Source organism: Crinia signifera, chromosome 1, assembly GCF_055691185.1.
Source record: "Crinia signifera chromosome 1, ASM5569118v1, whole genome shotgun sequence".
Lineage (NCBI taxonomy): Eukaryota > Metazoa > Chordata > Amphibia > Anura > Myobatrachidae > Crinia > Crinia signifera.
This window is the reverse complement of record NC_139217.1, coordinates 429,371,283-429,397,461: the sequence shown is the minus strand read 5'-3', so window position 1 is coordinate 429,397,461 and position 26,179 is coordinate 429,371,283. Positions and strand designations below refer to the sequence as shown.

Genomic DNA, 26,179 nt, shown 5'->3' with positions numbered 1-26,179 from the left:
AAAAGGTTGTGGTGCCTTTGATACCAGCCACACAGATAGTAAGGCAGATGTGTAGATGTCTGGGGAAGCTGAGTGACCCTGTGGCCAGGCTGATGATGATGTTGTGTTTGGGTGGGATGAGTAAAGATGACACACACTGGTATTATCATTATGACACAGTACAGCAGCAGCATCATGTCTCCTCACACAGCTATTCCTGTCCGCACAGCAGCGTTACCCCCGGGTCCTCCTCACCCACCTCCCCCCTCCCTGCTCCCGGCCTCTCCCTCACTCCCCATATTTAGAAAGCGCTTCCGGCTGCGCCGAGCACTTTGACGTCATCCCCCACACGGGAGTGACGTCAATGCGGAGGGCAGAACGGGATGACGTTCATATTTAAATGTCTCCCGAGCAGAGGGATGGAGAGGAGGTCTGAGCGGAGCCAGCAGCCAGGACACGGCACTTGACAGGCCCACTGCCACGCTGCAGAACCTCGGTCACCGGGATCCAGCCAGCGGTCAGTGCCCCCTATCACTGTCTGATGTGTATGTGTGTGACATAGCGACTGCATATACCGGTGTGTACGTACAAACACACATTATTAATCTACAGCCCCATGCTGTGCCGTGCATTACACACAGGTGCCGTACACAATGCACAGTGTTCACACAGGATGTATTCTTCCTTTACAAACATACATACATACATACATACATACATACACACATTACATGCACACAGTGTACTTGCACACATACCAACATCACATACACAGTATGCATGCACACATACCATCACATCACTCACACACACACACACACACACACACACACACACACACACACACACACAATGTTGTAATTCTGGTAAATGTGTCATGTCGCATCTGATCCAATGCAGCATCATTCTGCCCCGGCCTGTACTGATACAGGGATAATGCATGTGTTCTACCGCTACAGTGACAGGCGGTGCAGTGTGCAGTACAGCAGCCTCCACATCTACTTGCACACAGCAGCCTGATGGTAACACTAGGTGCACTGTGCACACAGCAGCCTTGGTAACACTAGGTGCACTGTGCACACAGCAGCCGGATCTTTACATTACTGTAATAGAACCATACACACACAGAAGCCTGATGGCAACACTGGAGTAATATAACTGTGCAAAGACAGCAGCCCGGGGATAACACTAGGTGCACTGTGCACACACACACAGCTCCCTGGTAATGACATTAGGTGCACTGTGCACACAGCACCCTGGTAATGACAGTAGGTGCACCATACAGCCCACCATGGGTACAGCACTAGGTGCACTGTGTACACACAGCACCCTGGTAATGACACTAGGTGCACCACACAGAGCACCATGGGTACAGCACTAGGTGCACTGTGCACACACAGCTCCCTGGTAATGACACTAGGTGCACCACACAGAGCACCATGGGTACAGCACTAGGTGCACTGTGCACACACAGCTCCCTGGTAATGACACTAGGTGCACCACACAGACCACCGTGGGTACAGCACTAGGTGCACTGTGCATACACAGCTCCCTGGTAATGACACTAGGTGCACCACACAGACCACCGTGGGTACAGCACTAGGTGCACTGTGCATACACAGCTCCCTGGTAATGACACTAGGTGCACCACACAGACCACCGTGGGTACAGCACTAGGTGCACTGTGCACACACAGCTCCCTGGTAATGACACTAGGTGCACCACACAGACCACCGTGGGTACAGCACTAGGTGCACTGTGCACGCACAGCTCCCTGGTAATGACACTAGGTGCACCACACAGACCACCGTGGGTACAGCACTAGGTGCACTGTGCATACACAGCTCCCTGGTAATGACACTAGGTGCACCATACAGAGCAGCATGAGGATAACACTAGGTGCACTGTGCATACACAGCACCCTGGTAATGACACTAGGTGCACCACACAGAGCAGCATGAGGATAACACTAGGTGCAATGTGCACACACAGCATGCAGAAAATGACACTAGGTGCATCATACACGTGACCCAGCTGCTTTGATTTGGGGCCTCCACTTGTACAAGGTGAGTGGGCGCCAACCCATGCACACACAGTAGGCAGGCGCAGTAGTATATGGAGCTCGCTGTATAGCAATGTATGTTGCCCCTATATATACTGTATATTGCAAGGTGGAAGCGGGGTAATGATAACGGCATGCCTTCTACGGGGCTGAGCATTGGAATGGAGGTGGGTGGGTGCGTGTGTGTGTGTGTGTGTGTGGGGGGGGGGGTGGGGGTGGTGTCATCATTACTGTAAAGCGCCCACTATACCCCCCTATGCCGGGCATGCCCCAGACTGGCCGGAGTAGCTGGGACAGCAGGCAGAGGTGCCAGTGGTGAAGGCCTCTTGGTTGGGGTCTCTGCTGTAATGCCCGGGGCTGGGGCGTGCGACCCTACAAGTGCCCGCTGGCACATGTCTCCATCTGCAAGGGCAGAGGAAGGTGGCCCCAGCCCCGCGGCTTACCGAGCGAGAGGGCGGCGCTGGGAGGGGGGTGATTATCTCGGCTGTCTCCGCCCTGGCTGCCACCCGTTATCCCCCGTCGCTGTGTGTGTGTTTCAGAGACATGATGCCCGGGGCCTCCAGCTGAGGGATGGCTGCGTCCTGCCGGTGCCCGGGGACAAGCTGCACCCGCCGCCGCCGCCGCTGCTGCTGCTGCCAGCCTCCTCCTCCTTCCGCTGGCCAAGGTGCTGAAGGCGCCGCCTGTGTCCCTCTGCAGCTCCATCCATGTCTGTGATCCTTCCTGACAGCACCCTTCTCCCCAGACAGGTACATCCCCAGCACACACGGGCAGGTGCAATGTGTCCTCACCTGTTCTAACTTACCTACCTACCTGCCTGCCTCTCCTATCTACACCCCTTCCACTGATCTCCTAACCAGCCCATCACAATGCAAGTCTTCTGTGTTACTTCATTTAACTGCTGTTGTGTCTTGTAAACTCCATGGACACACTGCAGCATCTTGATAATACCGTATACATCCACGTCTGTTTATTCTGATTTAACAAGGATTTTGATATTGTAAAATCTATCTATTTATCTCTCTATCTCTCTATCTATCTATCTATCTATCTATCTATCTATCTATCTATCTATCATCTGTGGTGGCCCCAGAAATTAAAAATAGGGGAGCCACACCAACTGCCATTCCAAACTCACTCATCGATAGTTGCCCCAGATCCACCACTATCTATCTATCTATCTATCTATCTATCTATCTATCTATCTATCTATCTATCTATCTATCTATCTATTTATCTCTCTCTCTCTCTCTCTCTCTCTCTCTCTCTCTCTCTCTCTCTCTCTCTCTCTATCCTACCATATGATGGGTAGGATCCATTGAAACATGTTAGTTATTTTGAAATTACGATATTTTGCTGCTTTCTGATACTACTTAATTGTGTCTCTAGTACTGGATCCGTCCTGCAAAAAAGTCCCAGGAGAAAGGAGAGGCTTTGTTCTAGCACAGGTAGAAGACTCGGGAGGACTGCAGTTATTGGTCATACTGGTGCATACTGTATATATGTCTGTGTGTGTGGGAAGAGGAACGTGGGAAGCGGATCTTTGTCAAGAAGGACATGATTGGAATAAGCATTGGGCTGGCTTCCTAGTGTTGCCTCAAAGTACAAGACACTGGGGGAAGCAGACATATGAATGCTCACTTCTTTTGTTGGATATACTTTTTTTAATATACAAGTGTTATTTTTTACCACGTTAAGTTACATCTAAAAAAAAAAAACTTCTTGGTCCTGTCATCTTTTTTGGGGGAATTATCCTTGGATTTAATAGCCAGACGCTTCATTTATCCTGTCTGTTAAGTGACACAAGATAGAAGAAGGTTGACAAAATTCTAAACAAATTGTGATTCAAGAAACGTGGAACAGTGCTAATGTTACAAGGAGAAACATCTTAACGTTCTATAGGTCACTTCAGTGCAAAATCTTTTCTGGGCAAAATGGGGTAAGTGTGTGTTATTTATTCCCTTACTGTATGTCTACACATCCATATGGATAATGATACAGACTGCCGTGTCAGAAGGAATATCTATATTAAAGATGTTATTTTCCTTTCATAGGGGTTTACATTCCCGAGCAGCCTAAATGCACCATCAATCTGGACACAGGGTCTATAGGAGGCATAAAGGCATATTTAATTGTTATTTAAATGATGTACTAATATAAATTAATGGTCTGTCACAACCGAATACAAGATTTAGATATGATCACTTTTAATTGTTCATTTCTAAAGCAGGGATGGCTAACCTTGACACTCCAGCTTGTTGTTGAACTGCACATCCCAGCATGCCCTGCATCAGTTTTAGCATGGCCAAATAGTAAAACTGTAGCAGGGCATGCTGGGATGTGTAGTTCAACAACAGCTGGAGTGCCAAGGTTAGCCGTCGCTGTTCTAAAGGATGATGGGCACTGTAGCAGCAGCATGGCATTACTGGAAGTTAGTTTTATTGCACAGCGCTGAGTGTTTCCACCTGATTAACAGGGATAGCGCTTGGAGTATAATTGAGTTGATCGCCACCATTAAGGACTTGGGGCTTGATGCAGAGTTGTCACCTGTCAGCGTCAATTACACTTGCATAGTGTACAATGCATAAATGTGTATAAATGCCCTTATATGGAGTAATACACATCTACAGTATGTGACAGTAGCTCCAGCATCTATACATATGCTTTCATAGCTGTGATCATTTTGAAATCACATGGATCTCAGTGTAGACCAGTGTAGACCAGTTCTATATAGTATGAGCACATGCTCTAGACATGAGTTAATTAAACGTGGACTCACTGGCTGTTGGTGTGGCGGCCCTATTTGAATTTTGATCTGCGCTACAGCTGTACCAGTGGATCTGCAACTCTGAATCACGGCATGCGCTCGCTACAGAGCTAGAGCAGTCTGAAAACCCGCAAGGTCAGTGTGTAATACAGACTTGTTACACTGTTACAGCCTCGCAATGGTCATTTGAGAAATACTGTACTTTAGTTGTGTGCTGTTATTTCTCAGACTCTGCTGTCATATTTTAATTAGATGATTTGACTGATATATAATTTAAAGTCTCGTGCATTGGTTCCCAAACTGTGTGCCGTGGGGTGCCTCAGGACACTTGCAGGGGTGCCACAGATTGGTGGTTCAGGACCAATTAAAATTATTTATGAACAAAACCAGTGCTGGTGGCTACCAATAACATATGTGTACAAACAGAAGCAAATCCTGCCCTTTACCACATAACTGAACCACAGGATCATATATAAACACAATCTTATTATTTTAATATTTTTTCTACATTTTTTGGGGGGCCTAGGGGTGCCGTAAAAAAAAATTCTGATACTCTAGGGTGCCGTGATTCAAAAAAGATTTGGAACTACCTGGTCTAGTGGGTAACCTAGTCAGTGTGTTCATTGTTTAGGAACTATTTCTTGTATGGGGTTTTTTTTTTTGCAGGTGTAATGTGGATGGACTCTATACTGAAGATCTTGCTAGCAATATATTTTATAAAAAAAAATTATATATTATTGATATCATTTAAAAGAAATACTGATATTTTCTCTTGGAATTTGCTGTTCACTGCAACTCTGCACAGTGTATTGACCCGACCGTATCTTAAATCTGTAAAGCAGGGGCATTCCTGGAACTGCTGTTGAACTGTACATCCCAGCATGCCCTGCTACGTTATTGTCTTAAGCCATGGTAAAAGTGTGGCGTGTAGTTCCACAGCAGCTGGAGGGCTGCATGGTGCATCTGCTGTAAAACCCGATAACACAACAAACCTCAAAATCAGAGAAACTCATGTCAAAATTTTTACAAATGGCGTTTATAAGGCATGCCCAAATGAAAAGGAGACTTTGCTGTAGTGGCGCTGTATCTAATCGCAGTGGGCTCATGTGTTTGCCAATGCGTGGCGTTTTTCCCAGTTGCACATGTGTAGTAAACGGCTTCGCCGCAGCTTCTTCATATCAGGAACAGGGCCGGCGCCACCACTAGGCAGCTCTAGGCATTTGCCTAGGGCGCCGGCACCTGGAGGGCGGCAGTTCGCCCCTCACCCCCTGCACTGTGGTACCTGCGTAAAAAAAACTTCTGTCCCCGGCGTCCCTGCTGAGTGCTGGTGTAGGGGTGTCCGTGCCGCCGGGGGAGCCTGCGGCGCTGTTATCGTGTATACGCTTGTCGCGCCCGGCGGGGTCCCTACAGAGCATAGAAAATAACGCCGCGCGCATAGCGCTAGTTATTTTCTATGCACTGTAGGGACCCCGCCGGGCGCGACAAGCGTATACACGATAACAGCGCCGCAGGCTCCCCCGGCGGCACGGACACCCCTACACCAGCACTCAGCAGGGACGCCGGGGACAGAAGTTTTTTTTACGCAGGTACCAACCAAGACCCCCCCCCCCGCCCGGCACCGGGGCGCCCCCACCCCGACTCGCCTGGGGCGCTCCGGTGCCTTGCACCGGCCCTGATCAGGAAAGTTGTTTTGTGAGGTTGGATGCATGATGTATTCTTCCAGATCAGCGCGTTTATCACAGGATGAAAGCGGAGTACGGAGAGCAGTGTCTTGAGCAGTGCAAAATTTGGGAATGAGATCCTCCACAGCCGAAATTGTGGCAGGGTTGGTGAGAACCGGTGCCTGCTGGGTCGTGGCAAGTCCTTGACTTGATGCTTTTGCATCCCGCCTCATAATGCTGACACCACCAGAATATGGTGCACCGTGCAAAACACTGCTCTCCGTACACTGCCTTCATCCTGCGATAAATTTTTGAAGCATGCCCGCCTTCTGCGCAGTGAAATTGGATAACAACTCTTTCCATTGGAGGAATCCATCATGCATCCGACCGCGCAAAACAACTTTCCAGGAATCAGGAAACTTAGTGGAAGCCGTTCACTACACATGTGCAACTGGGAAAAACGCCACGCCATCTATCGGCAAACACATTAACCAACTGCGATTAGGTCAGTGGCGTAGCTACGTTTTGGGTGCCCCCCCCCCCGCCGTTAGGGGCGCCCATACCCACCCCCCGCCGCCGCCGCCCCGTCAAGCACCCCCCCCCCGGCCGCCCCGTCGCCTATGCTAACCCCCTCCCCCTCCCTCGCAGTCTTACCTATTGCGCTGCGCTGGTCCTGGCGGCTCCGTTCTTCTGCTGAGGACCACCACAAAATGTCCGCCCCCATACAGCAGACAGTTTCAGAGAACAGTGTGCTATATGGGGGCGGCCATTTTGTGGTGGTCCTCATCAGAAGAACGGAGGCGCCGGGACCAGCGAGATACGTAAGTCTGCGGGGGATTGGGGGGGGGGGGTAACTATAGCACCGCAGCCCCCGGCGCCCCCACATGCACAGCGCCCCCCGCGGTGGCGGGGGCTGCGGTGCTATAGTTACGCCCCTGGATTAGGTACAACACCGGTACAGCAAAAGTCTCCTTTTCTTTTGGGCATACATTATCTTGATTATTTTACGATTGCTATTTCCATATATTCTAATAATGTTACTTACCGTCCAGTGCGAGTCAGCTACTGCTGGTGCCCAAATGAGTTTTTCCACAGCTTATCAGCTACAGTACTCTAGTATTTATAGTGATGGTTCCATTTGTTCCATTTAAATGAATCAAACATTTGTTTTTGGGGTTATTAAGGAGCCCCAAGGGTCAATTTCACAAATGATTTTACAACAATATCCTATTCCGGATGGGATGAGACAGAAGAAGGTGCTATAGAAAGAGTGTAGGCACTGGAATCATTGATCGTTGTGTCAGATCATATCATTCAAGCTGCAGTGTAAATAGAGGATGATATCAAAATGCCAACATACTGTGCTTGAATGAAGCTGGAGAGTGTCAATAACCAAATGCTATTGACAGCGCTAGTTGGAATGAACACATGCAGCCCATGTTTTCAGGATGTGTCCTTTCTTTTGTCAAGTGACATTAATTATATGAGACCGTAATCCTCTCCACATGTCCGTTTTGTATGTGTTGTAGCAGCGTAATGAACAAATATTGTAAGCTCGCAGTACAGAGTCTCCGGAGAAGAGAGGCCGCTCATAACTGTAATATGTTCCAAGTTGTTTATTTGATGTAACTGACCAATAGTTTGACTGAAAAATAGCAATTACCTATAACTAATGCTCTATTAACTATGTCTTTGTTGTTGAGTGCATACTGCAGGCTGAATGTGGTAAGTAGTTGCATTAAATATGCATATGGGACTATGAATTCATACATATTTTATTTTCTGCTAGCAAAATGACTAACGCTACATTTCAGTTGATGGAAAGGCTATATTACTCTATATGGGGTTTTGACCAACTTGGTCCATCACATTGAGTACCACATTGCCTGATTGTTTTCTGTCGCCAGCCCTAGGAACTTTGGGGGTTATTTTGGTTCACTCTTTCTGACAAGTTCCTTCTTAGATGGACAAAACCATGCGCACTGCAGGTGGGGCAGATGTTACTTGTGCAGAGAGAGTTAGATTTGGGTGGGGTTTTACTTCAAAGTGAGATCTGTATTGCAGTGTAAAAATAAAGCAGTCAGTATTTTCCCTGCACAGAAACAAAATAACTCACCCAAATCTAATTCTCTCTGCACATTTTACATCTGCCCAACTGCAGTGCACATGGTTTTGTCCATCTAAGAAGGAACTTGTCAGAAAGAGTGAACCAAAATACCCCCCTTTATCTCTCTCTCTCTCTCTCTCTCTCTCTCTCTCTCTCTCTCCAAGGCTTAGTACATAGACACCCATGTAACCTCTTATCTAATGCTAATTAAAAGTATATGCACCGCACTGCTCTAAGAGAGCTATGGTAAAGCCAAGGTCCAACTCTTTTACAATTTCTCCAGATCCTATTAGAATATGTAGATGTTCCTAGCATACTGTATATAGCGTATACTATTTTGGTATACTTTCATCTTCTGCCTTAAAAAAGGTCATCTTCATGAAACGGAGACCTCACCTAACCGAGGGTAAGATTCTTAACAGCTTGTATGGCCTCACAATGGCAATATTTTCTGTGTTACTATGATCACTGCTTCATACATAAGGGGAATTCTAGGGCCACAAGAACATAAAGTGAAAGATATCTCTCACTCTCTCATCTTCTAGTGTGTACGCTTAATGTCATTAACAACGTCATTAATGACCCCTCCCTCTTCCTGCATGATTAGGCAAGGGAGGTACTCATTACCAATGGCCATGCTGCAGCTAGGCCGTCGCTCCCCCTGATCATCTGCCATCGATAGCTTCTGATCCGGCATCGGCAAATGTGCACGCACTTGCCAATTCCTCCCCGCCACCAATATTACCAACTGGGGGCATTGACAAGAGTGTATGGGACTTCAGTTAGGGCTTGGAGGGTAAGAAGGCCTGCCTTTCCTGCTCCCAGCTCATATTGGTGTCAGTGCCAAGCGGAGTGGGTAGAACAGGTAATATTGAATACTCTAGGTCAGTGGTTCTCAAACTGTGGGTCCTGACCCCAAAGTGGGTCCCAACCTTCTCAGCATGGGGTTGCGACTCCATGTTGCTGACCATTAGGTGGAGGACTTTTCAAATCTAAGTCAGTGATTCAAGGAGTCTGAAAAATCTGTTGAATTGTCTGTTATTGTATGCTGGGTACACACTAAAACGATGCAGATTGTGAGCTGTACCCAGTTGAATGGTCGTTTACAGATCCTACCTGCTGCAGGTAGGATCTGAAAAACGACCAAATGCCCAGCGTGCATCGGATCGGAATGCCAATGTACATGCCCAATTTACATACAATCGGTCCAGTGCATTGGGTGTTGCAGATTCAGCATTCAGAACATAAAGGAAAGAATAAAGTAGCTGAAGTCAAGGAGAGTGATAAACAGGAGCCTGCCAGTGTAAACTGGGGCACTGCAGTTCTGTATAATGTGAATAAGGGCTACTACAGTGCTGCATAATGTAAACTATTGCACTACAATAAGATGCTACAGCGCTGCAAAATGCGAACGAGGGCAGCTGCAATGCCGCATAATTTGAACAAGGGCCACTGCAGTGCCAGATAATGCGAACAGGGGCCACTGCAGTGCCGCATAATGCGAACAAGGGGCCACTGCATTGCAGCATAATGCGAAAAAGGGCCGCTGCAGTGCAACATAATGCAAACAGGGGTCACTGCAGTGCCGCATAATGCGAGAAAGGGCCACATAATGCAAACAAGGGCCACTACAGTGCTGCCTAATGTGAACAGGGGGCACTGCAGTTCCGCATATTGTGACCAAATGCTGTGTAGTGAGGTGTCTCTCAGAAGCAATCAGGGTGCCTTCAAAATGTTGCTACAGTCCACAAATAGTAAAGTCCTGTCCCTAATATACAATGAAAGTCTATTTTGCTTAGTATATTTCTTATGTAGTCATGCTCCCGTAAGTAAATTGATTATGGGAACCGTGGTCTAAGATATCTAGCCCATGGAAATCCATTTCACATTTCTATGCATTCATATCTGCAAGTTCGCTTGTGCTGTAATTCTGTGCGGCTGTTCTGTACAGGTGACTATCCTAAGGACATAATGGCGAGTGCATGCAATAAAACAAAGCAAGTATATATTAGCTGTCTCTTTTTTTTATGTAGCTTTATTGCAGTGTTCCTAGCCTACTGATATGTACAATGGTAAACCACTGCTTTAAAACCAAGTTAGCCCACCATGTGTTTACGATGCGTTTGTCTTCTGTGTTTTTTTTTCCCCTTGAGTCTGCAAATGAATGGCACACTCGGAAGACAAATCTGCCCACTGCTGTGCCACATGCTTGAATTATACAGCGGCAAGCAGATAGTTTATATTCCATGGGGCATCTATACATTTGCCTGAACACACTTTCATACCTCCTGCTATCAAAGTGGTATCATAGTGGTTAAATCGTTTACCATTTGTCTTGTAGGACATAATTATCCCTGAAAGAGTATACAGATTACCGTGCTTACGTAAAATCATTTACTACTCGGTAGAATTTCTAAATTTGCATGAATTCGCTTTGCATTGTTACTTGTTGTTTTGCGGCTTTTCAGAAAACACTTGTTTGTCTTTTCCTTATGCTCCCTATGGATTTCTTCTATTTCTTAAAGGACAAAAAAGTTTGAGGTGTCCAGAAGTTTGTTTAGTGACTCATTCGAAGCAATCTGTTTTTGGAGTTAGTCATATTGGATTATGTATATATTTATATATTTTTGTCTTTTGTGTGTTTGTTTGGATGTTTGTTTTTTGCTTACGCCATTCTTAAGGCGTGCACACACTAGACAATATTTTTTGAAGGATCCCGACAATTCTGGCAGGTTCAGAACGCCAAAATGTTCATATAGTCTATTGTGTATGACCCTGACAACACGCAACCTTATTTAATTCCAAATCTGCATTGTCAAAAATGGCCACTTGAATGCCAAATCCACAACCGTTTTCGCCATTCCAAGAAGTTTACAACTGATGGAATTTATTCTGACATTCAGAAAAATGGACCCGACATTGTCAATTCGACCTAATCTTAACAGAATCAGACAAATTTCCCCCCCTGAATACCTCCTTAAAGTGCCCCACCGCAGTTCTGTTTGTGCCACTGTAGGGCACAAAACATCATCACAATCCAGTTTTGTTGGATTTCTTCTAGCACCCCCTGAGTGGAACGAGCAGAAATCCCCTAGTAGAACTTAGCAGGGCACTGATTAGAATAATTCCAGAAGCTCCCTTTCAGGTCTTTTCACAGCACTGAATTAAATCTACCCCTATTTGTGCAACAGCTTTGGAACTTGCAAAACCATTTTGGGATGGTCCAAGATTGATGTTCCCCCACTTCATTCTTTTAGCCAGTATGTGTTTAAGTGCAAAGTTTCTCTATTTAATAGACACACCTCGTATGCTTTAGCGTCATTCAGAGAATTTTGATAGGATTGATAAATTGCAGTCTATGGGGTCTTTTTACTAAGCTTAGGACGGAGAGAAGTACCAGCCAACTGCCATGTTACAGGTTGTGTTTGAAATGACAGTGAGGAACTGGATGGCTGGTACTTTATCTCCATTCAATGCTTAGTAAATCAGAATCAGAATCAACTTTATTGGCCATGTATGCTTGCGCACACTAGGAATTTTTTGTGGATTTACAGTGCAGCATCAAGCAGGGATGAAGGGGGGGGGGGAGAAGGCATTACATACATTACATTAAGACATTACATGTGGGGAACACATGCCCACCGAGTTGCACAGCGCCTAGGCAGCCATCAGCGGCACCACTGGTCACTGCTACAGCCAGGTAGGTAACATTAAGCAGAGACAGTACAGTTATCACACAGGGAACACATACCCACCAAGCTGAACAGTGCCTAGGCAGCCATCAGCGGCGCCACTGGTCGCCGAAACAGCCAGGTAGGTAACAATACAAGCAGAGACAGTACAGTTATCACACAGGGAACATATTTGGCTGAGCTGCACAGCTCCTAGGCAGCCATCAGCGGCGCCTTCTTGATCATGCTGCTCAAAGGCAGCAGTAATAATATTTGTATTTATGAACCACTTTTCTTCCAAAGCTGACACACCCTGCCAGCTTGTTGTTGGCAGGGTGTGCGACCAGCGAAGGTACAGCATACAGGCTTTGCATACAGTGGGGGTAGAGGTATATGATGAAGATCATGGTAAAGAAACAGTAAAACAAAGAGTAATACATAGCTTTCCTCAGAGGCTGAGACAGATAGTAATTTGGGAAAAGCAAAATAAAATGTGGCAGTGTTTCGGTCTATGTCCAAATCAAGTCCAACCTCCAGTTCTAACTCATTGCTTGCTTTAGATGACTTGCTTCAGATGATGATGCCAGGCAAGCCTTGGCCAGGCTTCTACAAATTTCCCATTTTAAAGGAAAGTTAGGTCAGCTGGTACAGGGGGAGGGGTTGGTGTTTGCACGCATTGCTCAGCTTATCTGATTAAAGGTGGGGGATGTTGTAGGCTCCCAGTAACAAAACACATTTCCATTGCAGACTGTTCTTTTAAATGAAAAGCACCAGGTTTTGGAAAATGGCATTCATGTACCTGTACAGAGGAGATGAGAGATGGTTTTAAAACTTCATTCCAGTTCTAACTCATTGCTTGCTTTAGATGACTTGCTTCAGATGATGATGCCAGGCAAGCCTTGGCCAGGCTTCTCCAAATTTCCCATTCCCATAATCAGACCCATATGTGATGATTTACACCAATGACAGTAGTCATTGTGACAGCAGGAAAGAGCCCTCAGCTAGGGACAGTCGAGCTGAAATCTGGATGGTTGGGAGTATAGGAGTGGACAGATTTGTTGGCACTTTAACAGCTCATTGAAACAATGCTTCATTCCTCTTGAAAAGTGATGTATTGAAAAGCTATTGTCTCATGTATATCTACATGCTTTTGCTATTTGCCAATATCTTTGATCAGTTTTAAGTTATTTCAGAGAAAAATATTGGTTCTTTCAACAAATTTGTCCATTCTTGGAAGTCCAGATTTCCATAAATTATTAAATTCCCAAAATTATTATTAATATTAATAATAACACAAAATTAATGATCAACATATATCTTTTAATTAAACAAAAGCTTTATTTCACTGGTCCGTACTTTCTGAAGGGGTGACAGTGGTTGGAGGACAGTACAGGACTTGTACTACTGAGGTTGCTTTTTTTATATATATATATATATATACAGTATATATAAGTAAAGTTTATTGGGTTATGTATAGAAAAGTACAATTGCAGACAAAATAAGAGGGCCTAAAACTTGTATTTTTAAAATCTGTAATCATTAATACCCCTTTTACCCCGCTGCGAAAACCTGGGTTAGCGGCGGTGTAAATGGGTCAACCCGTGTCCATATACACGAGACTTCTACCCAGGTCCTGACCTGGGTTGAACATGGGCAGGACCTGGGTAGAGGGCTCACGTTTACATCAATGGTGGAAGCCCAACCTTCAGGCCGCAGCATTTGCAGGTTAGACGGGGAGCACACATTGCCTCCGCTGCTGTCTACTATACTCTTCAGACAGCAGTGGAGGCAGGGAGGAGGTGAATGGATGCCTGTGTGCGGCATCCATTCACCTCATGGACGAGGGCTGGAGGGGGGCTTGGGGCAGCCCAGCAGCTTACATTGGTGCTGGACTTGTCCTTAACGCAGCGGTCCGGGGCCCGGCATGGCGATCGGCGGTCCCGGCAGTTAGAAATGATGTAACCTCCAAGCACCGGCTAAGGAACCGTCATCAGTGTAAAATGTAACAAACCCCGAGTCGCATCCGGGTTAATGCTGGGTCCAAAGACACTGCGTTTTGGTGTAAAAGGGGTATTACATTGAAAACCAGTTTGATTTTGAAGTGTAAATGATTGCTGCTTCAAAAAAAAACCTGGAGATTTCTTACCAAATCTCTCACTTTCTGAATCTCTCATCCAATAAATTTCACCCCTAGGCTCAAACAACAAGAGATAAACAGATAATCAAGAGCATATAAAATAAAAAATTACAAAACCATATACAGATAGAAGACAAAAGACAAGCAGGAAAGAACATGAAGAAAGAAGGGAAAGGGAGAACGAATAGCAAAATATATACATTTTAGATATGGTAGTCTAATGTTGGCAGCATAAGGAGAGAGAGACAGAATATGTTATAATCCCACAGCTACTAGCCTCAGAATATTCCATGTAGTCCCCTCAAATAACTAAATGACATGCGTTTGGGAGTTATCATCTTAAATTGTAATGAAGAATTTCCATTTTTTGTAAAACTTTTCAACTCCATTCTCCAAATCAGGAATAGTGGCCCGCCTATCAAACTACAAAATTTGGAGTCATTTTTGTGTAACTTCTGCTAGAGAAAGTGCCGTGTGGTGAATCCAGTGAATATGTATAATCATTTTGGTAACAGTAAAGACCACAGCTTATAATCAGCGTTTCGAATCCTTATCTTCACCTAAATCCCAGAATTGGTAATTACCACAAATACATGCCAAAGGGTCAGGGCGCAAATGTATTAATGAAGCATAGTATTAATGAAGTGTGTAACTTTATGACCATATGTTCGAATCTTGACGCATTCCCATATACAGTGAATAAAGGTAGCCTGAGACATCCCGCACTTGACACAGTTACCTGATTCCAGGGTCGTCATAGAGCAGGGGAGATGTACGCCCTGTGAATCATTTGTATATGAACCTCTTGCAAGTAAGAGGACTGTAAATATTTGAGAGTGGAATCGTAATGGAAGAAGAGATTGGACAATAAAGTTATACAAGGGACCTCAACAGACCATCTCTGTAATACAGAGTCCCAGTCAGAGGACACCGACAGAGAGACCATGGGCACATACAACAAACTTATTTTGTAAGGGACCGATGACCGAAGCTTCAGAAGGGATAAGAAGAGCATCGCTGAGTGATTCGATTCTAAAGGGGTCGGGAGGGATCGGGTACAGTGTCTAGCCTGAAGATACATGTAAAAATTATGGGTGGGGAGATTATACTTAGTTTGGAGATCCGTGTATGACATTTAAGCTGGGTACACATATATACAATCGTCGGGCCGTTCTTCCGTTCTGGGTCGAACGGCCGTTCAATTGTATAGGTGTGTACGCTGTCCCGATTCCCTCTGTACGATCGATAAACGGGCAAAAACGGTCTTGTCTGTCCAAACTCGGTCGGTCGAAGGTTCAGTGCGGTTTAATATTCATCCGACAGGACAGGCCCATATCGGAAAAAAAGTGCAGTGTGTACGCACGTTCGATCGATATTCTGGCCGTTCTTGCAACTATACTGGCAAAATTGGAACGCCCATGTGGGTCCCGACCTTCTCAGCATGGGTTCGCGACTCCATGTTGCTAACCATCAGGCTGATGACTTTTCTAATCTCAGTCAGTGATTCAAGGCGTCTGAAAAAGTCTTTTTAGTTGTCTGTTATTTTAGACTCCTCCCATCATTTTGTGCCTCCACAATGATGCCATGTATGTGCTGTCTGCTGAATAAACATGTGATGTGATGACCTTCTGCAGTAACTTGCTGGGGTCCCCTAATTTTTTTTTTATTGTCTGATGGGGTCCCAGAGCAAAATAGATTGTGGACCCCTGCAATAGGGAATATATATAAAATATATATATGTTTATCTGCTATGATCTGTTATCAGATATGGGTGGTAAGCATCTAAATTTTACTCAGCCGGCAGGGTGACTATGGTCAGATAAGGGTGGTAAGCATCTAAATTTTACTTAGCCGGCAGGGGTCTATGGTCAGATACGGGTGGTAAGCGTCTAAATTTTACACAGCCGGCAGGGTGACTATGGTCAGATACGGGTGGTAAGCATCTTTTTATTTTTGTATGCCCTTAACCCAGCCCATTATGATAATTTTGTTTATATATGACGTGTCAATAGCCCAAATCAAGAGAGTGTGTACTGTGGTACAATCTTTTTCTTGCGATTGTTTGGACGGGAGTACATCGGACGTCGCAAGTAAAATTGTACAGGTGTGTACGCGCGTATCGGCTGTTGTTTGTGGATGGTCCGTCGCGTCTATGGTCAGTCGAATGGTCACAAGAAAACAGTGATTGTATAGATGTGTACCCAGATTAATTCCCCCCCAGGGTCAAAGACTTTAGAAATTGCTGCTAAGCCTTTTTCTTTCCAGCGAGTGAAGCCAACATTGCTAAGTATGGTGGGGAAGGCTGGATTAACCCATAAGGTGACATACGAAGAGTAGTGAAAATCAGCTTGGAACTTTTTGTTGACATTAATCCAAGCCTGGTAGGTATCCATAAATAAGATATTTTCCTTTATAAACGCAGGTATGTCACTTAATTGATAATGCAAAAGTGCACTGGGGGGGGGGGGGGGGGGGATATGGGAAAAATAAAGCAGTATCTAGGAGGATAACATAGTAACATAATAGTTAAGGCTGAAAAAAGACATTAGTCCATCGAGTTCAACCTATCTAACTTGTAACTACTGACTTGAGTATGTCATATCTATTGGATTCCCTTAGTGGCCAAAAAATGCATCCAGGGTGTCCATATATGAACTAGTTCTGAGCAGCCAGTCACCGATATACCTGAAAAATATATCCGAAGAATATACAGCCAGGTCTGGAAATCCCAGACCTCCCTTCTTTCTGGGTAATCGTAAGTTAGCAAAAGCAATCCGTGGTCATTTTACTGAGGTTACTTTTAAATAGGTGAAAGTGTTACCAGCGGTGATACTATGTGATTACCACTGCTGGTTGTTGCCTTTGATAAGTAGGTAATTGGATAAGAGTTCTGCAGAGCTTGATAAATACTATATGCCCTAATACTCTTCCTCTAAACATATGTTTACTTTTTCCATATACAACAACATAAAATCATAAGATGAAGTGGCAGAAAAAATATCTAGAACATCTTCAAGCTAGCTAGAGGATTCTGTGTAAACTGGTTCGGAAAAGTTTTCTCGAAAGTACAGTATGTGTGTTTTATTTTAATAATACGATTTGGCTATCATCATTGTAGTAACTTTCTGAAGAGCAAAAGTGTTCAACATTTTTTCTTCTCAATTCAGTGTTAAATGGAGAGTGATAAACAGTGATAAACAGCCAGCCAATCAACTCCTAACTGTCATCTTACAGGCTGGGTTTGAAAAATGACATAATTTCTTCTAGGTATTCTTGCACACAATTTTTTGAATGGACTCAGCAGGGAGGTTGTTCCAAACATCTTGAAGAACTAGCCACAGATGTGGATGCTTGCTCAAATCCTTCTCTCCATGTAATTCCAGACAAGTTTATGTTCAGATCAGGGCTTTGTGTGGGCCAGGGCACCATTCATTTTGACCAAATCCCCAATTCCATTTGCTAAAATACAGCCCCAAACTTGCCAGGAACCTCCACCATAATTTGCTGTTTCCTGTTGACAATCATTATTGTTCGTCTTTCCAGCCCTTTGGTGACCAAACTGCTTTCTGTTACATCCAAATATTTCATATTTTGGACTTCTCAATCCAGAGCATCTGCTGCCATTTTTTTTTTCACACTAGTTCTTTTATATTTTTGTGCATACATGAGTTACTTGGTCTTGTTCCGCGTCGTAGGTATGGTTGTTTGACCGCAATTCTTCCATGGAAGACCACTTCTGGCCAGACTTCTCCAAACAGTAAACAGGTGTAACTGGGTTCCAGTGGTTTCTGTCAGGTTTAAGCTGTTGGCACTGCTGGGCCTCTTCTTATTTCAAAGGTGAAGTAAACATGATGTGTTTTTCATCCAATGCACTAAGTTTCCTAGGCCGACCACTGCGTCTACGGTACCACATATTACACATTTCTTTGTGCTTCTTCAAAAAGGCTTGAAAACAGCACATGAAGTTTTTGCGTCTGGTGTATAACCTGTGGCCTAAAAATGTCTTCTACAACCTCACATTTCTAGCAGTTTGCTTCATCCAATTTAAGCCTTCTACACAGCTGTTTCTGTTTCCATTAATGACTGTGTTTCAACCTACATAAGAAAATGATGATCATTTTCACCTGTTTGGTATGATTAATTCATAACACACTTTACTATAATCCTACAAAATCCATGACTTGCAAGTATACCTATAATAATTGCTGTTTTTTGAGGGCAAGGGTGGTCACACCAAATATTGATTTGTTTTAGATTTCTGTTCTTTGCATTTTGATAAAAATTAACAGCACTACTATTATTGAAAACATTAATTGCAGTGTAAAAATAAAGCAGCCATTATTTACCCTGCACAGAAACAAAATAACCTCCCCAAATCTAAACACTACCATACCAACATACCAGCGGACGGCCGTCGATAATGTGGGAGCGCGCATTACCGCTCATTGCCTGCCCATGCACACCAGGTCATTTGGAATTCAAAGTAGCTCAAAACGGGAAAAGTGATCTACTTTTGGGCCTTTAACTCTCTCTGCACACGTTACATTTGCCCCATCTGCAGTGCTACCTGGTTTTGTCCATTTTGCTAACAAAATGTGGCCTGCGATCATCAGGTCTGAAGTAGGGCCCTGTACGTATGGTGAGATATCAGCTAATGGCCAATTTTGACTAAGCCATTTTGACTAGAAGCACTGGAGATTTTACCTTTCTGCCCAGCCTATTCTAGGCTCTACTTACGTAAGGGGTGTACACATGAGGGCGATTCTTCTAAGTGATTTTGACTACTTTGTTATAATCGCTTAGTAGGTTTGCCTGAATCACCCGGTGTGTACACAGCATCACTATTGCCCGGCCAAATAGTCAGTGAAATGCGAGAATATTTTTGGTACACTGCCGCGGCTCCCAGGGGCTGGTGGGATGTAGATAGCTGTCTCTCTTACTCCTTTCACATAGCACCTAAATACCGGTTCAACCCGGTAATTGGTGTGATGTGAAAGGGGTTACCAGTTACAGCTAACTGGTAGCAACATGGCAATACGAACCGTGTAAAAAGAAGAGTTATTTGTTCGTTGCCGTGTTGCTGTGCAGTGTGAAGCAGCGCTTGGAGAAGCACCAGTTCTAAGCGCTGCCTCCACCCCCTCCGCCGATGATGCTCCGCCGCCGGTTCGCTGATGTGATCTGAACAGACCCCATTTGCAGTCTGAAAGCGGTATCTGGCTCTTGATACACAGTCGAAATCGTCGGTATCTAATCTGGAGAAAAACTGGGAGATTTTGGCTAACCTAGAACCTTTTGTCTATCTAGTCAATATCTGCCAAAAATATCACGGTGTGTACACCCCTTATGTCTTGAAATTGAGTTGCTGGAATGTTGAGGTTTTACAAATGTTTAATGTTCTTTGTGCTCCCTCTATTTGTCCCTTCTTGCCTTGGGGAACAAAGCACTCAGCAGAAAACCTTCCACATAAATTAATGTGCAAGATGAATAACTCTTAGTTTGATTTTATTTCCGTAGTCTGTAATTGATTTTTCATATTACAGATTTTGAAAGCAGATCTGTGAATCGGCCGCAGCATGGGGTATAAAGTGTGTGTGTATTGTTTTTTTTTAAAGAAATCTTTTCTAATGCAGAGATTAAAGCACCAGTCCATCATATAAGCAGATAAAATATCACTTGCAATTCTCTTAAATCATGATAAATGGAGAACATTTCATGTGCTGATTTTACAAAACCACTTACACTATCAGGGAAGTGCATGCTAACCCTGCCTGCACATTTCATTAGAAGATAAAGAACAATCTGCCGCTCAGTCAAACGACAGCAGCCACCATTTGTGTAAGTCAAGGGCAGGCAAATGTTGACACCTAAGCTCCCTTGGGATTATAAATCTCAATATCTCCAGTCGCCTGAGAATAGTGGTATTATTTGGCTTTTTTATTTTTACATACTGCCGTTCATAGCTTGATAATTGTGTAATTGCCCACAGGGGGTCATTTCAAGGGTAGGGGATATTTATTTTGGAAGGGAGCAATTCTTTTTATGAACTGCTCTTTGTGCAGGGTCTGATTAACCAATAGGCTGATTAGGCTGCAGTCTAATTTATTACATGCTTGTTAGCTATCACCCGTCCCGATGTACTGTGGGGGGTAAAGTACTTAAGGTGACCGCCAGATGACTGTGCCAATGTAACATTACTCTATGGACCTTATTCTGGCCCGTTTGCACGGCCATGTACGTTTGCACGGGGCCGATGTTTTGGCTTTGCGCATGAACATTTCTGCACCCATCCTTGCACACGGAGGACGGGGTGGCAGGGTGGTCATTAGCATATGGGAATGCCCAGCATTTCATAGGCATTCCCATGAGAACGCCAGTATTTTCCCTGCACAGAAACAAAATAACTCACCAAAATCGAATTCTCTCTGCACATTTTACATCTGCCCCACCCACAGTGCACATGGTTTTGTCCATCTAAGAAGGAATTTGCCATAAGGAGTGAACCAGAATAAGGCCCTTAGTCACATAATTGGCGACTCCCCTCTTTCCCCTCAGGTCCAAAGCAATGGGTTTTTCTTTAAAAAAATGTCCTGTTTGATGTCTTGTTGGCTTTCTATCAGGAGCTGGCTGTTTATGTGCAGAACGTATATGCAAGGGGTATATGAAGACGTAGTGTAGCAGGCACCAGTTTCTAAAAGTCTGTAATGTTAGGTTTATTACTATAGTGACCTTAATGTGCCTTCCGTATTCACCTCTGGATATACAGTAGCTTTACTAGGATCTTACAGGCGGCTTGGAAATTATTCCATCCTATGCTGTTGTGTACAATATATCTAATCCGTTGACTCCGGAAAACATTTCCAGTATAATTTGCTGCTAAAGTCTGGCATACAGTCGATGTTGTGCTTCTCTATGGGGAGCTTTACACATGTAGAACACAACACTTCCTTATGGGCATTTCATTGATTCATCTGAGTGATTGGACCAAGGAAAGCACATAGTCAGCATTATCCATAATCCAAAACAGATGATTTGCTGCACTGTTTATACAAGAAGAAGAGAGTGCCAAGTGTTGCTTTTGTACAGGAAAACATTTCATTTAGATTAGTACTTAATTTATATGTTGGCTGGTGGGGCGGTTGTAGCAATGAGAGACAAGGAGAAATACAGTGGTGGGCAAAGGGTGAATAGCAATTGCTGCTGTGTTTAGATGCAATAGCATCTGAGCTTGATTCGCCCGGGTGGCCAAATGCCCGATTCTCCTAAAAGTGCGCGCTCCCCTTTTTGAGTAAAATCCCACCAACACTGTAATCCGCCTGGCACTTAATTTAATTGCCCCCATAGTGTGGTGGGTAGGCAATTGTAAACTGCGATGTGTGCAAATAATAGACAACAAATATGATCTCAGCGCTTAGTTCATCGGCACTGCCTGGCGGGAGGGAGTGCAGGCAGTGGCACTCCTGAGAATTTCCCGGGTTTGCCAGTCTGCACACTGGAGCATCACACGGAAAATTCTCGGGAGTGTCCCTGAAGGGGTTAAATAATGAATGGTTGAATATATGGTAATAATTTTGGTATATCCTACAGTAGTCTTTGTATTTAAAATGTTGCAATCACACTAAAGCCCCTACCCCTCTACACCAGCAGGAGACCCCATGTGAGGGGTAAAAGCTGGGAAGACCCACCACAAGTCACAATTAGAAGTTAGCTCCTTGTGCTTGGTCTCCTGGCTCACACACCGCCTTGTGGCTGTGGGTATCCGGTACACTTTTTTCCTGGGTGCAAGTGCAGCTTTAATACTGGAAAGTGATACGCAGGACGTGTGGTGTATATACACGGACATAACAGTGCAGAATGTGTCCGTACACCATTGCAAATATGTTATTTCAGGACGCAGGTCCCAAATTGACCATACTGTTAATTAACAATGTAACACACATTTTAGATCTTGCCGTGAACTGTGCATGTGCTCTTCTGATTTATGGAGTTGGGTAACCACGGTGATTTATTGAACCTGAGCCACATATTGAGGTTTGGAATCAGCACATGCTTCTAAATGTACTTGAATAGTTGGCAAAAGTAGCGAGAAGCCATTGTTCAGCAGTGCAGAGTATAACTGTGACAGACCGTATAACAGCAAGCAGATGGCTTCGGCAGCGGAGTGACGGGCCATACAAGTGTCTATATTTAGCTATTTTATGGCTTGTTTCAGTTGGGTGGTGACCCTGCCACGGAGCTTTTCCATAGCAATCTTCTCATTACCAATCTCACTGAATAGCTGTAATGAGCACTAGTAGGGGAATATCTTTGCCATCTCAGTAGCGATATACGATAATAACACCACGGTGCTGGGGCAGATTTGTTACTGTATGATAAGGTTTCAAATGGTTCATTTTGTTTTCTCTCCTTTCCTCCCCCCTTAGGGAGCAACCCATCTTTAGCACCAAAGCTCATGTCTTCCAGATTGATCCAAACACAAAGAAAAACTGGGTTCCCACCAGCAAACATGCAGTTACTGTGTCCTATTTCTATGACAGCACAAGAAATGTCTACAGGATAATTAGTCTGGATGGGTCTAAGGTAAAGTGGCTATTCTCCTTATTCTTTGTACTGTTTGTTTTATTATATCATCTGTAATGGAACTGCAAGTACAAGTGTGTTCCTGTTATATTGTGTACGCTACATGCATATGGAACTGATTGGTGTTGAATCAGGCCTTTAGTGCGGCTATCTTATTTCTATATCTGTGTCCATGCACTCACGTTTGTTATAAATGTATCTTGAATAGAGAGGGGGGTACATTTGCTAAGATGGGAGGTCTAGTTCAGATGGGATGTTGCATACCCTCCAACATGACCCATTCTATTAGGTACAAAATGCTCTGTTCCTGGACTTCCCTGCCAGTGGCAGTTACAGAGGTTGGACTCCAGCACAGTCCAAAATTCAAACGGGGGGTCACATCAACTGCCAGTGAGTCCAAGACAGTGATGTTTGAGGTGGCAGTAGGTGTGGCTCCCCTTTTTGAATATTGGACAGTGGTGCAGTCCCACCTCTTTAACTGTCACTGGCAAGGAAGTCCAGGAACAGAGCATTTTGTACCTAATGGAATTGGTCATGTTGGAGGGTATGATGATGCTATGGGCAACCAAAAAGAACTAAACACCTTTGATGGAGCCGCTGTCATTAGAGCGGCTCCTGGTGACTCCATCACCAAGAGCACCCTGCCGCCGGAGTCCGACAGAATTCATTGTCTTCAGACTACAGACCCAATTCATAAGGAAAACTGTCATCCCCAGAGCCTGGTTATGGGCCTTGGGTTGAAAATGATCATGGACATGTTAGAAGCAGAGGAGGTGTGGCCAATATAATGTGGGTGTCATCAGTATAATGTGGGTGTGGCCAGTGCCATTGTAGGTGTGGCCAGTACATGTAGGTGTGGCCAGTGCCGTGTGGGCATGCACAGGTGTGCATATCCACAAAGCTACACCTACATTATCAACCCTAATTTCTCTCTAAATAAACCCAAGTCTATTTGGGGAATGCACTCCATGTTTTTAATTTGCATAATTAGGTGCAGCCTGCAGTACCTTAGGAAGCCTCTTCAAAATAAAATCCATCTGCCAATCACTCGAGTACTGCATGCGATTCTAATCTGGACCTTCCTTTCTATTCACACTGTTGACTTAACAGCCCAACCACGTAAAGCCTTGACCACAAAACCAGGAACCCTGACGACACCATATTGATTTTTTTTACGAAAAGGCCTATTTTGGTGCTGCGCAGACAGCTGCGGGGTTGACTCATTCTTATATCTGTCATGCCATTGAGTCTTTCCGCTACTGCCAGCTATTTTATTATCAACATTGATGGAGAGGTGCATCGTCTAGCAGACACATTTTTAAATAAACATTCATTTTGGGGATGAGGCAGTTTAATTAACTTTTTTTTAGGCTCTAAGCTGTGTTTGTGGATCTGAGACGTCGTCAGCAAATCCCAGTCCTCGCTTCTGTATGACAGATGTTTTCAAAGTTTTTCTGATGATTCCACTTTTCTCTGTGAGTGGAATTTAGTTGGCGTTTATCAAGCGGTGAAAACACTGGCAAAAAGCTCTATCTTTGTTGTTAAACAACGGTTTACGCCTTGCCCTAACTCTGCCATCCACGAAGACTGTAGGAAGCTGGCAGTTTAACTCTATCAATTAGCGAAAGCCTAACTTTCCACTGTTAAGTAATGATTGCCATACATGATACTGTGGACCAACCATGTTAAATAACCATACGCATGTACCAGAGGCAGATTAACAAAATAGGGGGCCCGCGACCAGACTCGGTGTCAACTGTGCATGTCTCCAGTAACATGTCGCCCACCTTGTTCCGGTGACTAATTATTACGGCACATGTGCAGCAACCATTTTCCTGGTCATTTTTTGCCACGGCTGCAACGCCATCATGGGACTCCAGAAAGGTAAGTAATTTAAACATTGGTGTGGGTGCCTAAGGGCCGCACACACCAAACCCATATAGATATGCCAATGACATGCACTGTTACTTTCACAGTGACCCTTTCCCTTCTCTCGGCAATACATATTTAGGTACTGCCAGCAATCTGTCCTGTGACATGCTGAACACGCCTCCTCATCAACGGTGTCCTCCTCTGTGCTACCAATAGCCCAATGCTGCCACAGTGGGAACAACTTCTGTGCATGGACCTAACCTGGTGGGGAAATCATCCAAGCTTCAGGGGTTCCCTTTGCCAAGTTTAGGTAACTCCATCTCTAGATGGTGTAACCTAGAGGTGGAAAGATACGGTAGGATTATTATTCGGCTTGGCAAATAGGGGTTATTTAAGGTTGTAAAACCTGGTGCTACTGATTGTGTTTATTTAAAAGAGCAATGCTTTTACTAACCATGCCTTGCTAGTAAAAACATTGCCCTTTTAAATATCACAGGGCCCGATTCAGACAAAATCGCTGATGGGTGAGTTTGCAGAGCCCTGCAATCAGATAGTTGCCGCCCAGACGGAGTGAAAACCTGTCCTGTCAAGTCTGCGAATCCATTCACAACGCACTCACTGTCAAATGATTATCCAGTCTGTGCAAATGTGTGTAACTCGGACCCTCCCACAACTCTGCGACAGAAACGGGCTGGTGGAGGCCGGAGGAACAACGGTAGTATGACACTTGGTCAAACCACTATAGAGCGCTTGGTTCAAGAGTCACTGACTTAATAAGCAGCTGCTATTAAGGGGATGGTCAGTCCCCAAATAGACAAAAGACACAAAAGTGACAAAAATCATTTGAAGGTGAGCCTGATATGATGAGTTTTGGACATATGCGCTCAACTACGAATAGATTTGTAGCCGTACACATCCAATTGCAAGGCGGGATTTCAGTCTAGCGGGGCACGGCTATCAGAATGCTAGCCGTCGCAATTTTGCGGCAGTGCGATCAGGTCTGAATTAGCCCAGATGGCAGTAGCTGTGCTATTATTAAGGTACTGGAGAATATTGGTGGGAAGTGTCTGTTCTGAAACCATCGCCACATTCAGCGGCCATTTTGTGGTGTCCTCAGCAGAAGAACGGAGCCGCCGGGACCAGCGTGATAGGTAAGTCTGTGGGGGATTGGGGGGGGGTTACATAGGCGGCGAGGCGGCGGGGCGGCAGGGCAGGGGGGTAGGGGTGCTTAGCGGGGCGGCTGCGAGGGGGGGGCTATGCCACTGGCCACATTTGTAAATACTATAATCATAGTGCAGAACTGGGGCTATAATAGCCGTCTTGGCCTAGGAACAGTCTATACTTCTCTG

At 44.7% G+C, this 26,179-nt stretch overlaps 1 protein-coding gene across 3 annotated transcripts in view; it reads left to right on the top strand.

Moving 5' to 3' along the window:
• The first annotated feature begins 338 nt into the window (after positions 1–338).
• The window catches only part of HOMER1 (homer scaffold protein 1), a 102,767-nt gene continuing 76,926 nt past the window's right edge, over positions 339–26,179 (top strand). For 2 of the 3 annotated variants that reach the window (XM_083152312.1, XM_083152297.1), the window contains exons 1-4: positions 339–496; positions 2,581–2,787; positions 3,428–3,977; positions 22,802–22,958. In XM_083152312.1, the coding sequence (XP_083008438.1) occupies positions 3,973–3,977; positions 22,802–22,958 (162 nt within the window). In that variant the 5' untranslated portion in view covers positions 339–496; positions 2,581–2,787; positions 3,428–3,972. The remainder of the gene's footprint in view (positions 497–2,580; positions 2,788–3,427; positions 3,978–22,801; positions 22,959–26,179) is intronic. The other variant, XM_083152306.1, reaches the window with a different exon arrangement.